This window comes from Eucyclogobius newberryi, unplaced genomic scaffold (genome assembly GCF_026437365.1).
Source record: "Eucyclogobius newberryi isolate DKJ021-1_F unplaced genomic scaffold, fEucNew1.0.hap1 SCAF_4, whole genome shotgun sequence".
Taxonomy (NCBI): Eukaryota; Metazoa; Chordata; class Actinopteri; order Gobiiformes; family Gobiidae; genus Eucyclogobius; species Eucyclogobius newberryi.
The window spans coordinates 33,597,864-33,614,889 of NW_027316056.1; the positions used below are offsets into that span (position 1 = coordinate 33,597,864).

Consider the following 17,026-nt stretch of genomic DNA (forward strand, 5'->3'; position numbering starts at 1 on the left):
TGTAACCGCATTTCATACTCCAGTGCAATTTATATATGTTTTTTTCTTCTCTATTATGCATTTTTTGGCTGGTGCGACTTGTACTCCGGAAAATACGGTAGTTCTGTATTAAACAGACGCACTGCCTTTAAAAACAATAAATGAATGAAAAACAAGTAAAAGTTATAAAACAGTGCCGCCACTTCATTACACACATATCGGGCAGTGCGTAGGGCATCAGGTGCTCCAAGGGGCCCCACCAGCTTCACCAGGCAGTTTGGGTGGAAAGGCAATAGCTTATTGGGCAGAAGCTACACATTAAAATAAACATGGAGCCTATAGTAGGCCTGCTTTGTCTTTAGTTCTTTATCGCTGGAAATCTAACTCTGGCACTTGAGTAACTTGTGCTCTCTCTCTCTCTGGCTTCATATTCAATTTAATCAAACTGTAAAAAGAGCGAATGAAACATGATGTGTGTCGAGCTGGTGCACCAAGCAAAGCCAAAGCAGTTCAACTTCTCACAAGACATTTAATGTCTAAATCATGTTTTTATAATTGCAACAGAAAGATTCAATAGTTTGCAGCCTGTTGTGGTTTCTTAAAGCCTCATTCTGTTCTGTAGAAGAGCAGAAGAAGGAGAAGGGCAGGGGCGGAGCAGGAGAAGAGGAGGGGCGGAGCAGGAACATTTAGGGCCCTCATAATAAATAAATATATATATTTTACACTGCTGCCCCGGTGATCCGGTCCCGGATAAGCGGAAATGCTTCAGAAATAGTCACCTTTAAGTTGTCAAACCCCAACATATTTTTAACATGTTTGAAGGGGGCTGGGGGCCTCGGGGCACCACAGAACACTTCTGCTTTGGGCACCCAAATGGCTACCAGCGGCCCTGTTTTAAAGCACTGATATCTGAGCAGGCAAAGCTGTGGATTGAAGCAGTTCAAACATGACAACCAAAAAGTTGTTGAAATGCATCGTAATGATCAAAATGAGTCTGATCAGTTGTGCACTTTTGTCAATGGACCTGTTTCTATTATCAAGCTGTTTTAGATCAATATTAACGAAGAATATAAAAGGAGTATGTGCTATGTTGTAGTTCAATACTCAAACTAAGTACATAATATGTCTCCTTTAAGTTAAAATTACGTGCTGAGACATGTAAACAGACTTATGCAGATTGCACCACATTTTTCAAATAAATGTAAAACTCTCTCATTCCATAGTAGAAAAAGCTTCAGTTGTAACAACTGAAGCTTTTTCTACTATGGAACACGCCTGGACGAATGAGGGATTACACCGACAGCTCTCATTCCAAGTTTAAGTATAAAGTAGTTTAAGAAGAATAGCACAGGCCCAGAGTATGATTTATGCCTAAACAGTGGACGGGGACATCCCTGTGACAAAGAACGCTCTTCAAGTGAAGCTGACAGCCCATGATGAGTGGGGGAGGGGGGGCCGGCGCCAGATCAGCCTTTGCCAATGAAGACTGCTGACACCCATCGCCGACTTAACAAACTCCCATTTCCCACTCCGCTGCCGCACTTAAAATTCAATGTTAACCACTTTTCGGGCATTTCCAATCACTTCCTTGTCCCCGTGCGTGATGAGAGCGACGAGGGCCGCCCGTCCAAATCGTATCAGTGCGAGCGGGTCTGAATTAACCGGGTACGGCCATCCCCGCGCTTCTTCTGAGTTAATTCGGCGAAGGTTTTTATCTCCAAACCAACAGATACACTGGAGATGATTTATTGGCTCCGGGGCTGATTTCACAGCGGCCCCGCCAAGCCCCCGACCGCTCATCATGTGGCGCGGAGCTTCACGCTTGCGAGCTCATTGGCCATTCCATGCGCCAGCAGAGGGCAAACAGATGGACAAAACTGTTGAACGATGTACTGAGGATGACCAAAAGGTTCCCACATTCAGACCTCTACTCTTGCCCCACCCACTTGTAGTCTTATTCAGCCCCTTGACTGAGTGACAGGTGTTTTTAACCAATCACAGGTTAGTGTAAACTCCCAGAGGTATCGATATATTTTTTAATTTTCCAAGAGACTGTAATAGGACGGCATGGGTGGAGCCAGGCCCTGGCTTTGGGGCTTGAGCCCCGGATCTTTTAACGTTGCACTATGACATCACTAAGTGGTTAGCGTAACAGGTAGAGCGTTGGGTTGAGACGCATGGGACCGCAGCAGTGGCTTCAATGCTCATTACCCGTTTCATTGGTTAGTTTTGTTGAACTGATGTATGATTGGCTGCATGTAGAAAGTGGGCGGGAGCGTAGAAAGTGGGCGGTGTTTACAGTACGTCATGCAATCTGACCAATTTGGCCTTTTCTATCATTTAACTGAGGTTTTGCAAAAAGTGAAGGACACAAGAGCAGATCGACTGGAAAAAAGAGACATTCAGAACATGTGCTGAAAAACAAAGTTTATCTAACGTAGAAATAAATATAAACAACAACAGCACATGATCGTTCAAACCATGGATTCATTGTGGTTGTCGGTGTAGCAGTGGCTCAGGTTTTATTTATTTTATTCTATTATCATTATTTTATTATTATTATCTTATTTTTATCTTTATCTTTTTTTTTATTTATCTATTTTATTTTATTTCCCAAGAGTTCTATTAAGAGTGTTTGTTTTTTTAAACTTCCTATAATCTGTCCTTTCCTCCTGTTCTACTGCGTTGTAACAACGAAATTTCCCCTTGTGTGGACGTTAAAGGATTATCTTATCTACAAAACTAAAGCAGAGAAACTACAGGACAAACAGCTCACTGAGGAAGGTGTTTGGTAAAGGTAAGATTGGCCTCAATTTTCCAGGCTGACGAGCCTTGACAGCAGAGCATCAGTCTGTGGACATTAGTGCTGTGAGTTCGAGCCCTGTCAGGGGCATGTTTTTCATATTTGTTTTGTCACTGATTGTTTTAAAGAACACCAAGATGTACAATTTCTTGAATAACTAAATGTCACCTGTGCTGTTCTGTTCAACGTTTTTTGGAGGGAGGAGCTCTCTCAGAAGGCAAAAGGCTGTATTTGCCTTTGGAGTGTTACTGTCTGTAACTGCACTAAAACCACATCATATTGGCCAGAATGAACCCCTCCCTTTCTTTTTGGGCTAAGCCCCGGATGTTTAGAATGTCTGGCTCCGCCTCTGTAGGACGGTACTGCAAAAAGTTGGACGAAACGGTTAAACGATGTACTGAGGATGACCAAAAGGTTCAGACCTCTACTCTTGCCACACCCACTTGTAGTCTTATTCAGCCCTTTGTCTGAGTGACAGGTGTTTTTAACTAATCACAGGATAGTGTAAATTCCCAGAGGTATCGATATATATATTTTTTTTCCAAGAGACTGTGATAAGATCAAAATATTCCACATATAATTATTAAGAGGTTATTATTATTTTCATTTTTCATTGTTTTAAATAGTTCATGTAATCCAATTCAAACGCATAAAAATCTGCCCTTAAAGTAGCACCTATACACACCAAACGTTCAAAACTTGTACTAAACGTGATTTTGACGAAAAGCTCTGAAGGATTTGTTGATATCTAATTCTACGTCCAAAAATTAGGCAAATTTAGACATTTTCAGTCGTATCGAGTTTAGATTTCCAAAATCTCCTCTGTACATTTTTTGTATCTAATGTCAACAAAATAAACCGAGAAATGTAAACCTGTCTTTGTCAATTTGTCAGATTGAAATAAATAGATTCAGAAGATAGATTCCATTTTGTCAATTTTTACACATGAAATGCCTTATGTCTATATGAAAACCTCACATGATGAAAAACTTGTAATACTATTTTTTCTTACATTTATGTGAGTAAACAACTGGAGAAGTTTGAAACTATAAATTCCCCTGTAGTTGCCTTGATACAAGACCTACATTCTTTCGTCCATTCTACATCTTCTTTTGTCCATTCTACATATTTGACAAAGATTATCAATACAAAGAAGCAAACCAACAATATTATTTCATGTTACGTACATAATGTACTTTTAATCTGACCCGGTCAATCTTCATAAAATGCCACTGTGACCGAAGACATCAATTCAATGTTATAAAGTGTAATTACATTGACTTGCTGCTCTGACCGCCGACCATGTGGTGCACGCTTCACAACCTGCTTCATGTTATTGCACTGGCTTATACGTTGTACAAAATAACATCGCAATATGTTTCATCATCAAGCCTGGCACTCTTTTTTTATTGAGAAATGATTCCAGCGATACAACTTTGTACCTTTGGGATGCCGAAACAACTGCGAGTCGTGTTATTATAGTCACCCGATCTAGCCGACAATCCAAATGTTCTTGCTGAAATACACTCCTGAATCGTTAACCGTCTACGGATTCCGAGCAAAATTTCAACTTTTAAACACGTGTCAAATTCCCACTCAGCAAGTCTGCTAAAACAAACCGACCAAAGGGCATCGCATTCCGACCAAATACGAACGATGTCAATCAATACGTCTGCCAATTTACAATCTTTCATTGGGTTTATTGAAACAGCTTCGAGTTACGCACGTACCGCTTCGGCGCTTGAATGGAAAGAAGTGTCCAAAAGTCATGGATCCGAGTCGAAACGTCACAAGTATTGATCCTCAAACCGGCTCGGATAATGGAAATAGGCTTGTTAGAAATAGCGTGGCGTGGTCCGACAGAACTCCCATTAAGCACTTCTCAAGCATATCCAAACAATGCAGCCTTGAGTATATGTTAAATACACACTAGATGAATTCTACGCTGTTTTCTGACCTGCTTCCATGTAATTAGTCGTAATTAATGGAACAACTTCAAAGATTTCCTTAATTTATCTCGCCTCTTGTCTTGTTCGGATCTATTCCACTGAAGGAATTGAATGACATAAAGAGCTTTATCGTGTGTTTTTAAAGTCTACTAATTATTAATTTTCTACTTCTTGTTCCTGTTAGGGGTCGCGGGTGACTGGAGCCTATCCCAGTGACTTTGGGCCTTAGGCGGGGCACACTCTGGACAGGGGCCAGCTCGTCGCAGGGGTTTTAAAGTCTATTTTCCATCAAATCATGCATTTTGAAAAAAAATTGTCCAACTTGGCCAGTCATGTCGCCCCATTTTCTCTCAGATGTGGACTAGGAAAAAGGAAAGAAATCCCTGTATGTCTATGATAATGTTTATGATAATGTCTATGATAATGTCTATGATAATGTCTATGATAATGCTTATGATGTTTATGATAATGTCTATGATAATGTCTATGATAATGCTTATGATGTTTATGATAATGTCTATGATAATGTCTATGATAATGCTTATGATGTTTATGATAATGTCTATGATAATGTCTATGATAATGCTTATGATGTTTATGATAATGTCTATGATAATGTCTATGATAATGCTTATGATGTATATGATAATGTCTATGATAATGTTTATGATAATGCTTATGATGTTTATGATAATGTCTATGATAATGTCTATGATAATGCTTATGATGTTTATGATAATGTCTATGATAATGTCTATGATAATGCTTATGATGTTTATGATAATGTCTATGATAATGTCTATGATAATGCTTATGATGTATATGATAATGTCTATGATAATGTTTATGATAATGTATATGATAATGTTTATGATAATGTATATGATAATGTCTATGATAATGTCTATGATAATGTCTATGATAATGCTTATGATGTTTATGACAATGTCTATGATAATGTCTATGATAATGTCTATGATAATGTCTATGATAATGTCTATGATAATGCTTATGATGTTTATGATAATGTCTATGATAATGTCTATGATAATGCTTATGATGTTTATGATAATGTCTATGATAATGTCTATGATAATGCTTATGATGTTTATGATAATGTCTATGATAATGTCTATGATAATGCTTATGATGTATATGATAATGTCTATGATAATGTTTATGATAATGTATATGATAATGTTTATGATAATGTATATGATAATGCCTATGATCATGTTTATGATAATGCCTATGATGTTTATGATAATGTTTATGATAATGTCTATGATAATGTTTATGATAATGTTTATGGTAATGTTTATGATAATGTCTATGATAATGCCTATGATGTCTAAGATAATGCCTATGATGTTTATGATAATGTCTATGCTTTTACTCAAAAGATGCAAGTTCAAGTTAATTTCATCACGTATTCATTGCACGACCACTATTCTAAACGCACTGCGAGTGTGCTTTCACGCCTCAATGCTGTTTGAGTAGAACCAGCTCAGGTTCATGCGACAACGCGGCGATGTACTCGTCTAATAACCGGAAACCGCTCCAGATCGCTGCGGTGTCAGAGAAAAATGGACTCCCTTGCCGCTTCTTTCCGCAGACCCGCACTTCGGGGTCAGCGTGACAAGCGCACTCAACCCGAAACCGCATCCGACTTGCATTTGGTATAAACGCAGCATAACCTCGAACCATTCTGATCACTCATGGGACAAAGAAAGGATCAGGGACATCAAGGAATGTAGTAATAGCCCTAAAGAGTTGTACTTATAATTGCTAACAAAAAAGCTTCTGCCATTCAATCACACTTTTGCACAAGAATAATTACTTTTTTTTAATTAGATGTGGTAATGTAACCTTTATTTGTGATTGAGAACCAATTCTCATTTACGACAACGACGATAAAAGACAATTCATTTACTTTAAGCGAATAATCTTTTTGGACGTCAGGAAATGCTTTGCACACAAGTTATTTGTCTTGCCTGCAGCGCAAATAAACACACTGAACGTGAGCTGGATACATTTTGTAGCGTTAAAACATCCACGAACAACCGATGTCGACAGCCAATTCCAAACTTTACCATTAAAACAAAAATATTGACTAGGCTATATACATAATCATTTCCTTTTTGACAATGAACGATGCCCGATAATTTTACACAATTCCTAATTGTTAGTGTCGACACAACAGTTTGACTTCATATTCGACTTGACTGCATCTAAAAACATGTCCAGCAACTTTGTGCAGGCACGGAGAAGACGAGTTGGTATCAAGATTGCTTCTGCTGCAGGAATAACTCGCATTCTAATCGCGATCAAGATTAAGTGACTTCTAATCGTCAATGATACGCTTTCTTTCATGCAGCGGAGTCTTTTTAAGCGAGAGGTCAACTGTTACTCCTTTGTCAGTAAACTTTCAGCTGAATTCACACTTGAGTTAACTTTTTTTTTTTGCGTTGAATGGCAACAATTAGTGTCAACGTGTTTGTTTTGGTTCAGGAAAGTTTGAAAGACGTCTTCTTTGATTCTAATAAAGTCTAATAAGTCATCGAATTTGAAGTTGTTTTTTGTTTTCTTTTTACATTTTTTGACATTGACCATCCTGAGTTCAACCGGTGTTCTTCATCCGCCATCTTCATCGTTATACTTACGGCGCACGCGTTTCACAATCTCATTACTAATCAAACCGTGTCATACTCCGGAGTGCACTTTTTCACCTACTGTCAATTCACTGAAGTGCTCGATGGAACAATAATAATAAATAAAAAGACCGCACACATAACTCCCATGTCATCCAAACGTCCATCACTGAATTGGCAATAATAATGTAATATGTTGTGATTACGATGACTGCATTTAAGCTCCCGGCGAGGGTAGCGCGGATCGCGGAAAAGCCTGGGAAGCATTAGGATAAGTAGAGCCGAGCGAGGGCTTTCCCCGTCAATAACTGCTATAGTGGTTCTCTCTCTCCTGGCTCCAGCTTTCCCTCCTCCATGAGCCTCGCTGCCCGTGCACTTGCTGTGGGTCAGGGAAATTATATCCGCTTGGAAAGTAGGCTATGGCCAGTCCGCCGAGGTCGATTTAAACCCGTTTACAAGCGCTACTTACGCGGGTAAAGTCCACTCGTCGAGCAGAGTGTGAGAAAAACTAGAGATTAAACGTGCAAATGAAGAAATAAGCTCAATGATATCCTTTCGCGCGGTTTTAGCACTCCCTTTGATGTTATTGTTTTTTGGTGCGTGTTTTTTTTACAGTACAGTGGCACGCGCGCTTTTGACAACCTCCAGACGCGGGAAAGTGAGCGTCGAGCTAGAGCAGAAAAAGGTCTAAAAACGCATCTACAACACCGATAAAGCCATTTCTTCAAGCGTAACCAACCGCTGTGAGTAAAAAAACACATCTTTTAACAAACTTCGCGCTAGTTTTGGCGTTTTTTGTTTTGTTTTGTTTTCCCTGACGAGGTTTTATCTTTCGCGCTCACCTGCGTTCCTCAGCTTCTTGTTGCGATACACGGAGAAGATGACGAGCAGGTTGCCCAGGATGTCCACAACTATGGTGAATATGAGAAAGCAGCCCAAAGTTGTGATAACCCAAGGCGGCCGGTTGAGGACGGCGTCGGCGGCGTCTGGCGGAGTCGCGGAGCTGTTCAGGTGAGACCCATTTATAACCATTGTACACCACCGCCCGGAACTTTTCAAGAAATAGATCAGCGGAGCCTCGGGTGGGACGTCGACGCCGGCGGAGAGACGCTGCTGCCCCCCACGGCTCTCATCCTCTCGCCGCGCGTCGTCCTCCTCGTCCCCGGTGCGCGCGTGTTTCGCTCGCTCCGCCCGCACCGCCGCCGCGTCGATGCCCGGTGCTGCTGCTGCTGCTGCTGCTGCTGCTCGGTGTCGCCCCCGCTCCGCTGTGCCATTCACTTTCCCCCTCTTCTCCTCCTCCAGACGCGCGCGTGTTCTTCTGCGTGTGCGCGACAACTTCCCCAAACCCCGTTCCCCGGCGTGTGACCGCGCGGCCCGGGCAGGAGCGCGTTTTTATTTACGGGGAGAAACACGGCCCCGTGCCGGCGGTGAGCGGGAATTGCATGATAAGCTCCGGAGCGCGTCCTACTTTCTCCCCCCTCTCTCTCTCTCTCTCTCTCTCTCTCATTCATGGCTTAGCTCGGGTTCACTTTCCCATTCATTATTATTTGCAAGAATCATTCACGTTTTGAGTCAGTTCGGTGGAAATCTCGGCACGTGCGCGGGGCTTAAGGAGAACATGTGTGGAGGGTGGTTAAGCCTGCTATAATAGAATACATCCATGTGCTATACCCGCGATATGTGTGTAAATAAAGGTTATGAAGCGCATTATTGGACTAGCAATTTAAATCATTCCGATGGTGAAGTTGTGAATTCAGCAAGATGAATCAAGTAAAGGTAAATAAAGTAAAGTCAAGCTTAAGAAACTTGTTTTATTGACTGTGATTCTTCATTGTTTCTTCTTCTTATAGAGCTCCTGCATATGTCATCACACTGTCCCAGCATGCACCACCAAACTCCCATTCTCATTGCGTGTGATCGTACTTTATGGATTTGTTTTGCTCAAAGAAACCCTGAGCGTTTGACTGGATTGACAAAGCTTTAGATTGAGCAGAAACGTGTGATTCTGACACTAAACAGACTGTAGTGAGTTAAGCCTCACATTAATACAGTTACAAATGTATTTCTGCAATGATCTAGGATTTCATTTGGGGAATAATTTAACCATCAGCTCTTAACGATTCAAAATCTTTATTTAGATGTGTGTTGGTCATTGTAATAATAAATAAATAAATAATCTATGAAATTAGCGAGAGAGACAGACAGTAATTTATAGAGAAATGGTCATAAATGCGTTTCAAAAATACTGTTGCATAATTGAGTTGTTTATTACATTGGCATGAGTCAATTAGCCCACACAGTTTTATCAATATGACATATTGATATATCATTTTAATTGTCAATATCAGTAAATGCTGTACATACATGGTTTTATTATGAAGTTTATTTCTCACAAACATCTCCAGAGGCACTTTTGGATGATTGTAGAAGGTGGAAAGTAGTGGTGCCAATAATAATAATATTCAGAATAAAGACTGGATTAAAGTTTACAGTCTGTTCTGTCAGAATAAAGACTGGATTAAAGTTTACAGTCTGTTCTGTCAGAATAAAGACTGGATTAAAGTTTACAGTCTGTTCTGTCAGAATAAAGACTGGATTAAAGTTTACAGTCTGTTCTGTCAGAATAAAGACTGGATTAAGGTTTACAGTCTGTTCTGTCAGAATAAAAACTGGATTAAAGTTTACAGTCTGTGCTGTCTGAATAAAGACTGGATTTAAAGTTTACAGTCTGTTCTGTCAGAATAAAGACTGGATTAAAGTTTACAGTCTGTGCTGTCTGAATAAAGACTGGATTTAAAGTTTACAGTCTGTTCTGTCAGAATAAAGACTGGATTAAAGTTTACAGTCTGTGCTGTCTGAATAAAGACTGGATTAAAGTTTACAGTCTGTTCTGTCAGAATAAAGACTGGATTAAGGTTTACAGTCTGTTCTGTCAGAATAAAGACTGGATTAAAGTTTACAGTCTGTTCTGTCAGAATAAAGACTGGATTAAAGTTTACAGTCTGTGCTGTCTGAATAAAGACTGGATTTAAAGTTTACAGTCTGTTCTGTCAGAATAAAGACTGGATTAAAGTTTACAGTCTGTGCTGTCTGAATAAAGACTGGATTTAAAGTTTACAGTCTGTTCTGTCAGAATAAAGACTGGATTAAGGTTTACAGTCTGTGCTGTACGCTGTTCTTATCCTCAGATAACATGGATCTGAAAGTTTGTTGGTATTTCATCCTTCACTTCACAAAACACTGCCAGAGGCTGCAGATGTTCACAAAAGGAGTCTGGTGATGAATTACGGACTTAAAACCAGCAGAGAAGATTCTCAGAGCCACTTCACAGATCGAGAAAATAACAGTTATCGTGGTTTGACAGACGGAGGGGAGAATGAAACACAATTCTACACCAGGTAATGTGTGTCATTTAATGCAAAGTATGTGTTATTAAACTTTCAGTTGAATGCATTAAATCATTAACCTTGAGCACTGTTTTCTTCTTTAAATTGTGTGATTGTATTCTTTTGATTTCAGGAAAGTAATTCAATACTGATTACCACCAAAAGAAAGAGTAACTGTACTGGAATACAGTTAGCTATCATTGATGAGTAGTTGTATATGTGCATAATCAAGCACAAATATTACACAGCCTTAATTATTATAGAAATCGTGGGGGCGGGAATATTGTGGAACATAGATAACTGTCTGTGGAGCTGTTTGGATGTTTTGGTAACAATAATTGTCATGGTGAATGAGGATCCCTTTCCTCTTGCAGCGCATGATAGAAAACCCATCTGAGCATAATGATGATCATCATCCCAAGCAGGCAAGCTCTTATCTGTTGGATAATTGAAGGCTTTAAGAATCAGTTATTCCAGTGGTGAAGCAGCGCAGAGAACACAGTGCCAACCCACGGTGACGAGTAAGAAGCAGGGCTGGATCTGCGGGGGATATTGTGCCTTGTTGTTTGTGCTTTTTGCCAAGCATGACGTCTAATGGCAGGTTTGTATGAAGGTTTATGCCTCAATGTTGTTTTTTAAGAGGAAGCACGTCATAGGAAAAGACAAAACGCAAATCCCTTGGAATGATCTGCTAAAGATGAGCACTGTAGTCATGTATTATTGATTACAGGGACTCACAATACACATTTTATGAATGTATTAGCAATTGCAATTATGATATGATTGTTTTTATCTTCAAATCATAATCCAAAGCTTTTACACATATTACACAAAATGCATGGTGTGGAGTGCGGTCAGGGCAATCAAGGCAAGCAGTGATTCACCAATAAAATCTATAATTTACATTGGTCCGGAATAATCCAAATACGCTTGTTTTCGACCTCACTTCTGCTGCTGAAGCTTAGCTGGAAATGATGGTGCCTCTACAGGCAGCTGGGCATTACTGCAGGAAGCTTGGTTCTTCTTCTCCTGCAGCTGCTCAGTCTGTGGGCGTGTTCAGAGGCTCGTTCATGCTCCGCCCTCTAACATGAGCTTTTAGAACCAGAGCGGACAGCAGCATCTTTTAGAGCTCTGCACATGCTCTGAGGACCACACAGCCTCAAACACATGGATCTGAGCTCAAACCACACTGAATAAACCTGTGAGAATCAGGGACGTTTGCGGGTTGTTCCGAAACAGCAGTGCCAAGTTTCAACAAGCATTTGTAGCTAACACTCTGTTCACATTTCTAATTATTAGACATTAGTTCGAATTACAGGGCACAGGTAGTATTTTAAAAGCAAAGAGCGCTAGTTTGTGTAATGAAATGATAAAAGATAGGCGTTTGCTCCCGCAGGAGACTGGGATTCAAAACTCACCCTTACATGTTCGTTTTTTTCACTTTGCGTGCAATTGTTTTCCACTAAATATTGTTGAACCCCTCCAACTCTGCTACCACCATAGTCTTAGGACTAAAGAGAATTGTGTGACGTATAGTATCAGCAAAAAAAAATATCAATCTTGCATAATCAAAAGAAAACAAACACCACTGTTTTATGTTTCTCATTTTAAAGGCAGTATGGACGATTTTTTGGCGATTTGAGAACGCAGGCGGAAGTGCGCATGCCACTCCCCCGTGTGGACTGATACAACACACACGTTTGTTTATTAGCGCAACGGATCGCATCACATCGCTCGTCTCCTGTAGATTTCTGTCCACTTCTGCGTCAGCTCGAACTGTCTTTCTCCGTCTTCATTTTGCCCCGTACACTGAGGGAACTATATTATGATAGATCCATGCGCTTAGGCACGCGGAAACGTGGGCAGGAACCGCACGCGGCTGCAGGTGAGCGATAGGTGCGTTTTATGATTGATACGTGGCAGAACAAATGATTTATCCACGCCACAAGGAAATATGATAAAAAAAATTGCTGAAAAAAATCGTCCATTCCACCTTTAAGTGGTCAATGGAACTAACACAAGACAAATGAGCATCAATTACACAGAGTTTAAGGTGGCCTCAGACGTCCTGGTCTTAGCCCACAATGATCGTGATTTGATGGCAGAAATCCCCTGAATCTGTTATAAAGGAATGTTTTTGATAAAGGAACAAAGTTAGAACGTGATTAAAAGCTCAAAAATGTCAATTTGGCATAATACGTATTCTTTAAATGTTATGGATGAAAAACACATGACTGCAAGAGAGTTGTGGCGTGTAGCTCGAGTAACACATGCCGTGTGCAGTGCAGAGTTTTGAGGGGGAGCTGGCCAGGAATAGGGGAAGGAAAGGGTATTGTGGGAGAGAAGAGGTTCGTGCGGAGGAGGGAAAGGCCAGATGAAGAATAATGGCGTAGGTTTGAAGAAGACATTAGCCCATTTATGTCACATACAGTATATTAGCCTGTGCTATAATGGCTCGTTACATAGTGATAGAGTTGCTAGTTAGTTTAACATTGACCAGGGAACACAAATGACTGTGAACGTGTGTTTGCATTTAAGACTTGGAAGTTGTTCTGGCCCTTTTACAAAGATCTCAAGGGTACAATGTAGGTTTAACTCAACATTTTATGGAACGTAACATTAACATTTACAACAACCGATGGCAAAGAAGCGTGGTTATCGTGGCCCTACTGTAATCACTGTATTAAGGCCTTTAACTTGAAGCCCGGCGAGAAGTGTCAGGGCTAATGTCTCTGCTGCGCCGCTGCTCATCCCCGAGTTCCACTGAGGAACAAGACCACTCGCTTTTATCTGCCAACGCCCTGCCCACTTGTGCCAGTTGCCTTGACAACAGCTCCACTCCACCCAGGAAAAGAGATGTGTATGCTGGTGGAAAGAGGATTATTGGGGTCAGTGATCTCCACATCCTCGCGCACGCACAATCCTCACGGCACACGATCATCTGCATAACTGTACGCGGCGCACTGGGGAAGAGTCTTTGTGGGGATGCGGAATACATTAAAACTCCCCATTCATTATTTTTGAGCTGCAGGAATGAATGATGGGCTCGAGTGACCTATCCTCAAAGTCATTCTTGCTTGGTTAGGTTTGCTGTGCGAAGTTAAAACGTTACACCTCGCAAATGAATGTAATTGATTGTGAATTTCTTGCGAATGCCTTGTGGCTGTGTAAACGTGTAGAAGACAAACCTCACTATTAACAAAATATACTCTCTCAGGAATAACTTGTTGGGGAACAGTTTTAACATATAAATAAAAATGTACTGAACAGTAAAAAAAAATGTTATTATTTATTTTATTTTTTTTCACTTTTCAAACCAAACATAGAACAGCATTGAGCCACAGAGAGAAAACATACACACATTTAAATAGTCCTAAATATGCAGTCTATCAAAATGGTCATGTGGTAATAATTATTTTTTTGTTTTGCGAATGTCCATTATAATTTCTGTTCCTTGATCGTCGGCTCAGCTCAAGTTTTTGGGGATGGCCTCTGGGATTGACCACTGCTGCCAAGAGTACGCTCCAAAGGTATCCATTCATTGGCAGGAGTTCTGAGGCCAAGATACAGTGCACAGTTCTGAAGTCAAGTGGGACGCCAATGCTGACAACAGTAAGCAGTGCAGTCCAATGTTTATGCACATGCTTATGACCTGTAGGAGCCATTTTGTCACTATTGATTGGGGGTTCATTTGGGTCACACTGGGGGTTACATTTGGAAAGTATGTGACCTATATTTAATGTAGCCACCAGGGTGCAGTGTGGAGAAAAGTCTATATTAATGCACAGGTGTCAGGGGGCTGGGTTTTACCACTTCTGTGGAACTGAGTGGGCGATCCTCTACTTTTCTCCAGTATTCTTCACTTGTGCCATCCATCCATTTTTCACCTTTTCATATGCTTTATTTGATCTGGGAGCATCTACTTGAACTGTTTATATAATCAAGATTTCAATCAAAGTTGGACTATTAGGGATTACAATCTGAACACTGAAGCGTGTTAAGCCTGGATCCCCCATTACCCAGCAACCATGACAGAGGTTAGGACCATGGGCGGAGCCAGGCCCTGGCTTTGGGGCTTGAGCCCCGGATCTTTGTCCAGAAGCCCCGGATTTGAAAATGCATAATGTCACTAAGTGGTTAGCGCAACAGGTAGAGCGTCTTTACCCGTTTCATTGGTTAGTTTTGTTGAACTGATGTATGATTGGCTGCATGTAGAAAGTGGGCGGGAGCGTAGAAAGTGGGCGGTGTTTACAGCACGTCATGCAATGACCAATTTGGCCTTTTCCATATCATTTAACTGAGGTTTTGCAAAAAGTGAAGGACACAAGAGCAGATCGACTGGAAAAAAGAGACATTCAGAACATGTGCTGAAAAACAAAGTTTATCTAACGTAGAATAGACAACAACAGCACATGATCGTCCAAACCATGGATTAATTTGGTTGTCGGTGCAGCAGTGGCTCAGGTTTGATTCATCTACAAAGCTAAAGCAGAGAAACTACAGGACAAACAGCTCATGAGGCAGGTGTCTGCTATAGGTGAGACCAACTTCTGTTTTCCAGGCTGACGAGCCTTAGACAGCAGAGCATCAGTCTGTGGACATTAGTGTTGTGAGTTCGAGCCCTGTCAGGGGCATGTTTTTCATATTTGTTTTGTCACTGACCAAGATGTACAACTTCTTGAATAACTAAATGTCACTTCTGCTGTTCTGTTCAACGTTTTTTTGGAGTCTCTCAGAAGGCAAAAAGGCTGTCTTTGCCTTTGGAGTGTTACTGTCTGTAACTGCACTAAAACCACATCATATTGGCCAGAATGAACCCCTCCCTTTCTTTTTGGGCTATGCCCCGGATGTTTAGAATGTCTGGCTCCGCCTCTGGTTAGGACTAAGCTGTCGTTACAGGACCTCAACACTTTCTAATGTATTTGAGAATGGCCATAGCATAGTCAATATATCGTTCAGATATTATTACCCTTGAAAGTTATGATGTATATGCATTAATAATGATTTAGTCAGAGGAATTCAGTATTATTTGTAAACACCTATAAAAGACCTGTTTCTCTAAGTCAAAGCATTACTTAATGGAATCTGCTAAAAAAACAAATACAAATAAACTAGGTCATTGCTGTTTGGTATAACACATATTTTTTTAGTTTGTATGTTTTTATGTTTTGATTAGCTCTTTCCATGTAGTAAGCACAGATTTCAACCGTTTGTCATCTCCCTCTAAGGCCTGTGCAGGGACCTCTGGCGCTGCGTTACACTGAATATTTTTTCCATTGAGCTTCATATTCTGGGTCACCAGTAGAGCAATGTTCAGATTTGAGCTGAAATAAAGTATTTTTTTAAGAAAGGTAAACCCCAAACACCTTTTTATTTTTTGTTCTGAATCGAATACAAGGGGTTTTTTTTTTCGTTTTTTTTCTATGCCATATAAATCTTGAGATTGTTTTAGCCCGCCCAGCAAATAAAATCAATTGGGGATGGAAATTGAGAGAGTCTGGAATAGCCAGAGAAATCAGGGCAGAATATTCAATGGAATCTCATTCTATACATAGACTTCAATTTTCCAAGGTCTTTATTGTGGCAAAAAGAAGGGTATAGCTTTTTCTGTAAAAATGACGACAAATCTTTATCGAGAGCTTACTATTTAAAGGGTAGGTAATTCTTAGGGTCAAGGATAGTAAACGAGTAAGAGAGAATTCATATGTTTGGTATATCTAGTTGGCGTTGGACCAATATATTATGAAGTAAATGGGTGTCAATTTAGGTATGGTAGTTTCTAGTTTGGTCAAAAATAATAGAACATTATCCGTGTAGCCGGCAATTTTAAGTTCCATCCCATCTATTGTAATGCCATTGATTGTTTTTGATTGTCTAATATACTGGGCCAAGGGTTCCAAGTATAAAGAAAACAAAAAAGGAGACAAAGGTTAGATTAATTTAGTCCATTGAACACTTTAAATAAATATGGCTGACTAACTAAACTTGTTATCATAGCTTTGTTTTGCTGCTTTTGTTTATGATTTACTATGTGTAAAGATCGCCTAATGTTGTCTTGGATTTATTGTTTGATCCTGTTTGATTGTTGTGAATTGAATTTAGTCAAATTAAATGTAGTAAGAGGTTCTATTTCATTCTTAAATTGAGGTACAGCATATCTACAGTAGTCCACATTCAGGATTGAGGTCTACATGAGGCACAGTCAAGTCGATCGTTCCCTTCTTTAGATATTAAGATATGATGACTCCAGAGGAATCT

The 17,026-nt window shown here is 40.2% G+C and overlaps 1 protein-coding gene across 1 annotated transcript in view; it reads right to left on the bottom strand.

Annotated features, from left to right (window-relative positions):
• Positions 1–8,421, bottom strand: part of mtnr1aa (melatonin receptor 1A a) — an 81,105-nt gene extending 72,684 nt beyond the window's left edge. Inside the window, exon 1 of the mRNA XM_072463448.1 lies at positions 8,225–8,421. Coding sequence (XP_072319549.1) covers positions 8,225–8,414 — 190 coding nt within the window. The 5' untranslated portion in view covers positions 8,415–8,421. The remainder of the gene's footprint in view (positions 1–8,224) is intronic.
• Positions 8,422–17,026: the final 8,605 nt, after the last annotated feature.